Source organism: Sinocyclocheilus anshuiensis, unplaced genomic scaffold, assembly GCF_001515605.1.
Source record: "Sinocyclocheilus anshuiensis isolate Anshui unplaced genomic scaffold, SAMN03320099.WGS_v1.1 scaffold1127, whole genome shotgun sequence".
NCBI classification, from domain to species: domain Eukaryota; kingdom Metazoa; phylum Chordata; class Actinopteri; order Cypriniformes; family Cyprinidae; genus Sinocyclocheilus; species Sinocyclocheilus anshuiensis.
The window spans coordinates 611,206-616,499 of NW_015546115.1; the positions used below are offsets into that span (position 1 = coordinate 611,206).

The 5,294-nt window shown below is 31.0% G+C and overlaps 1 protein-coding gene across 1 annotated transcript in view; it reads left to right on the top strand.

Annotated features, from left to right (window-relative positions):
* The window catches only part of LOC107700794 (polycystin-1-like), a 103,720-nt gene that overhangs the window by 48,222 nt on the left and 50,204 nt on the right, over positions 1 to 5,294 (top strand). Inside the window, exons 10-11 of the mRNA XM_016502610.1 lie at positions 1,775 to 1,896; positions 3,661 to 3,688. Of these exons, the coding sequence (XP_016358096.1) occupies positions 1,775 to 1,896; positions 3,661 to 3,688 (150 nt within the window). The remainder of the gene's footprint in view (positions 1 to 1,774; positions 1,897 to 3,660; positions 3,689 to 5,294) is intronic.

Below are 5,294 nucleotides of genomic sequence, written 5' to 3' on the forward strand. Positions count from 1 at the left end.
AAAAGAAATTTACAAAAGTGATTATATGTCTATAGAAAGCACAATAGTGTCTACTTTTAAGGTTTCAAATAAGTTTTTGGAGAATAAAATGTCAAAATTTGGTTGAAATAATGTTACATTGTCATTCAGTGTAACACAATATTTATGTACAAATTCAAGCAACATGCTTATTCTGACGTGTACATATTAAAATATATAAAAGAATAAGGGAGCATATTAAATTTGTGTTTTAAATGAGTAAAAAATTCTTACTGACAAATGGGCAAAACCTAGGATAGTGGCACATTTTAAAAATGTAAAATTACAACTAATTAGTATTTGGGGTGAAAGTAATTAGTCCTTTAATATGTCATAAATTGATTTTTGTTGTAAATATGCCTGACAAGATTGTTACACTGAATGACATTTTAGTGGGTCTCTTCTGTAAATCAGGGAAAAATGTATGATATTTATTTTTTGCTCAGAAAAACAAAAACAAAATTGCAATTACATTTTTTTTTTTTTTTTGGGAAAAACAACAACAATTTAAAGCAGTATTACACTTATTGTTTTAATGCATAAATCCTTTTCGTTTATATATAAATTATTTTAAAATATTAATAATTAAAAATACATTTGATTAATTTATCAATGTATTAATAATTTAAAAATAAAATTGTGCTTAATATTAAAAGTACTTTGTAAAAGTAATATTTTTCTTTTGTGTACTTTTTCAATCATGTCAAGTTTATTTATGTCACATCAAGTATATAGCACTTTATACGATATAGATTATTTTGAAGCAGCCTCACAGTGTTCTTTATATTTCTTTATGATCAGTTACAGTATAAAGTTAATTCATTTGTAAATGCTGCAAAATTCATGCATTTTAAAACTAACTCAGCTGTAAGCAGCTCTACAGAAAACAGTAGTTTCATTATTTAGCTCAGTTTAATTCAGTGTTGGTTTAGTTTAGTTCAATAACAGCGTTGCAAAGTTCATCGGTGATGAAACAGACTTCAGCTATAAAGCAGCTCCACAGAAGACAATAGTGCCATTATCCAGCTCAGTTCAAGATTTGTTTCAATGATAAGAAAGAAATGACTTAATGCACCTTTCAAGCAAAATATGACACAGAAGCGTGTGCATTGGGATGCGGCCTACATGTCTGATTATCACTGAGCAAGTAAAATAAACCGTGAAGCCAGTTACTCCTGCTGAAGTCTGATTGGTCAAGGTAGTCGACCTGCTCCAATCACGTCACTCGAAGCACATGAGCAAAGTTCAGATTGACACGGAATGAAGTAAATCACATTTCATTTGAATTTCCGCTGAAAATGACCGTTGCTGCTTCGAAGGTATGCACCGCTTTAGTGCAGCAAATTCAGTGGATGAGATGAAATTCAAATGTTCAATTCCCAAATAACAGGGTCACTAAAAAATGAAAAGCACTTTCACTGAAATGGCAGAGATATTATGTCACGGCACGCAGTTATTCTCTTTGCACCCAGCTGAGCTTATTTCACTTATTATTCTCCCCCTGATGTGATTTTCAGCTTTTTTCTTTTCATTATTCAAAGTATTGAACACCTAAGAACGGTGATGCAGAGAAAGATCGAAACACGCACCGAAGCTCAAACAGCAGTCGATTCAATCAGTAACGCTGCAGCTGTGTGTTTGTGTGTTCAGCTTTACGTATGGACAAAAGTGTTTGATGTGAGAACGAGTGCTGATGGGACAGAGTCTGCATGCACACTCTTCTCCGCAGGAGATAAGCGTCTGTGTTTGTCTGCAGTGCGTGTTCCTGATGCCGCTGTGTGTGCGGTGGGCACCGCTGTGTTTCACTCCCACAGTCCTCTGAGCAGCCCCACAGCGAAACACTCCTCTGTGCCCAACACACCCGCCGGGAGCGTCGAGGTAAACACACACAGAACTATAGAGCCGAAAAGAGCTTTTTAAATTAACTGTAGATTGTGTCTTGTATTTTTTTTTTTACCAGGAGAAATTCTAAGAATTAAATCAAATTATACAGGTTTTATTGTAATGTTATAAGAAGCCTGTTTGTGTATTGTTTGTTTCTTTTGGTGTAAAATTCATTTAATCAATCACTCCATTTATATACATAAAGTTATTGTATTTTTTTTTAAATATACTTTTACCATGAATCTTAGAAATACAGTCATATTCAAAGATTTTATATACTGTAGTTTTTTTTTATTGTTGTAAAAAGTCTATTTGTAGCGTTTGGTATAAAATGCAATAAATGAATAATCATACATACTTAAAAAAAAAAAACTTTATTTGTATTTTCACAAATTAAAATGCAATAAATGCATAATTATAAATACATTAATAAATTATATTATACATAAAAAATATATGATAAAATTTTAAAATATCTTTATTTATATTTTCATTCAGACAAATTCTAGGAAGTTAATCAAATTGAAATGCAATAAATAATTTTTTTTTTTTTTAATATATATGTACATACTAGTGCTGTCAAACGACTAATCGCGATTATTCGCATCCAAAATAAAAGTTTTTGTTTACATAATATATGAGTGTGTACTGTATATATTTTTTATGTATATATAAATGCACACACATACAGTATATATATTGAAAATATTTACATGTATATACATTTATATATTTATATTTAATATATTATATTTAGATTTTATATTTTGCATAAATATATTTAATATATAAACATAACATATTTTTCTTAAATATATACATGTATGTGTTTGTATTTATATATACATAATAAGTATACACAGTACACACACACACATACAATGTAAACCAAAACTTTTATTTTGGATGCGATTAATCACGATAAATCGTTTGACAGCACTAGTTTGTACACAATTATAATTTATACTAGGCTTGCCCAAACTTTTTCCTAAGAAAGGCTGAAAAAAATCAAACTTGATTGAGGGTTGTGGGGCTAATGTAAGTCCTGCATAATATACAATTGCGTATCACACAGTACACACACATATATTATGTAAACAACTACTTTTATTTTGGATGCGATTAATCGTTTGACAGCACTAGTGCATACATATTTATTTATTTATTTTAAAAATTAACTTCGTTCGTATTTTCACTCAGAATAATTCTAGGAATTGAATCAAATTTAAAGATCTTAAATACTTTTTAGTGTAATGTTGTATGACAATAGAAAATAGGTGTAAAAAAGGTGTAAAATACAATAAAAAAATAATTATAAATCTTTTTTTTTTTATGAACTTTATAATTTTGTATTTTCACCAGGACAAATTTTGTTCATTAGAATTCATTAGAATTCATCATTATATCATTAGAAAGAAATGTTGTATGAAGCCATTTGTGCAATTTTTTTGTTGTGTTCTGTTATCTTTTGATGTAAAAATACAATTAAAATACAAACATAATTCTGTTGACTTATCAGTGTAGTGCGCATTATAACTGCAGTTAGTTTCGGCTCTTTTTGCACTTTTAAATGAAACTATTTTTGGTATAGGATGTATAAAATAATTATGAATATGTGATTTTGTTTTCTTTCGCTTCTAAACAGAAATGTACACCAGCTTGGACAGACATTGTGGTGATCAATGTATGATCTGTGCTGAGCTTTGGTTTGGTGATGTTGACATGTTTACCTGTGTGTGTGTGTGTGTGTGTGTGCAGCTGCTGCTGTTCCCTGGACTGATTTTATGTATTTATTTATTTTATTTTTTTTTTTCAGATTAAAATGTTCAGATTCAGATTTGGCTTACTTGTGATGTCATTAATGTCCCCAAACTAAAGTTAGGTTCATCACACTCCTGTACATTGACCTCTGTAGATTCTCTCTCAGTCTCTCTCACCCTTTCAACCCACTCAGACAGACACTAGATGCATATTCATAAACCAAATGAATCTGGAGATGTTCCAGAAGCACGAATCTGGAAAGTGTGTGGCTGAGAAACGTAACTGAGACAGATAGCGTCTGTTGGGTTGACTCTGACTGATAACAGCTCAGAGAGAGTCATCCAGGTCACTTTATACTGCACTGACTGCTTCCTCCTGATCAATACAACATGAGCAGAGACAGAAGAGTGACAAACAGCAATCGATCCGACACAGAGAGATAACGCCACTGGAACTAAAGAAAAGAGCAAGCTTTAGGGGAACAAGGCATATTATTATTCATATTTATCTATCATTTTAATTATTTATTAAGTGGCATGTAAATGTCAGTGTGTATTTATAATGTTACTAATACTTTGCTCAGTTTTAATCCTTCAGATTTTAGACTGCCAACTTTAATTAGCATCAGTTACTTTCTCATTTAGAAACTCCAGGTTACTCTGTCCAATTACCTCAGATGTTGCTTCAACTATCATCTGAGCATTTATCTTTCAAAATATTGTCATTGTTTGCATCATAACTTGCGTCAAGGGAAACATTGTGTTTAAATATTCGTGACTTCTTAATGAAATGGTTTGGTCTTTTCCTCCTCACACACTGCTATCATAGGACTTTCCTTTGAGAAGTCGTGAGTATTAATGCGTCGTCGTGGTAACAGGCTTGTTTGAGGACTTGGCCGTTTGCCGTGCAGGAACAGACTGGCAGCCGGAGCTCAGAGATGAACAAACAAACAAACACACGCATAAGCGGCTCTGCAAGCGATTAGTACACGAAAGGAGATCATAATTTTACTTTTAAATGAAATCAGATGTTCCTCTGCCAGTCAAGCTCATTTCTTTGTGTCGATTGTGTTTGCAAACCAAGCGAACTAATAAACAACCTCCAGACACAGAACGACGTGCTGGAAGTTCAACTCTTGATCTGTTCAATCAGGCCGCTGAGAAAAATAGTCAAGTGAGCAGTGATTATTCAGTGAAGATGTGCTTTTAGGTTTTAATAATTTAACGATGACGAGACATGAACTATATTTTTATATTTATATAGATTTAAAGTTTGTTTGCTGACTTATAGCCAAAAAACTTTGACAAACAAAAAGAGTACTACTAAATCTTTAAGAGGATTTAGATCTAAAATCTTTGAAGGTTTAAATACAGCATTAATATATCCATTTTAATATATGCTGCAATTTATATTAATATATTTTATAAAATATAACAATATATTGAATAAAATACGAAAGATTTTAGAGATGTATATTTAGTGCAAAACACAATTTGTGGATGTTATAAAGTGAATATATATAAATATGAATATATATATATTATATAAATATTTTCATTACATCAACGGTTTTAATTATATGTATATATATATATATTTATATATATATATACATGTATTAGGGGTGTCAC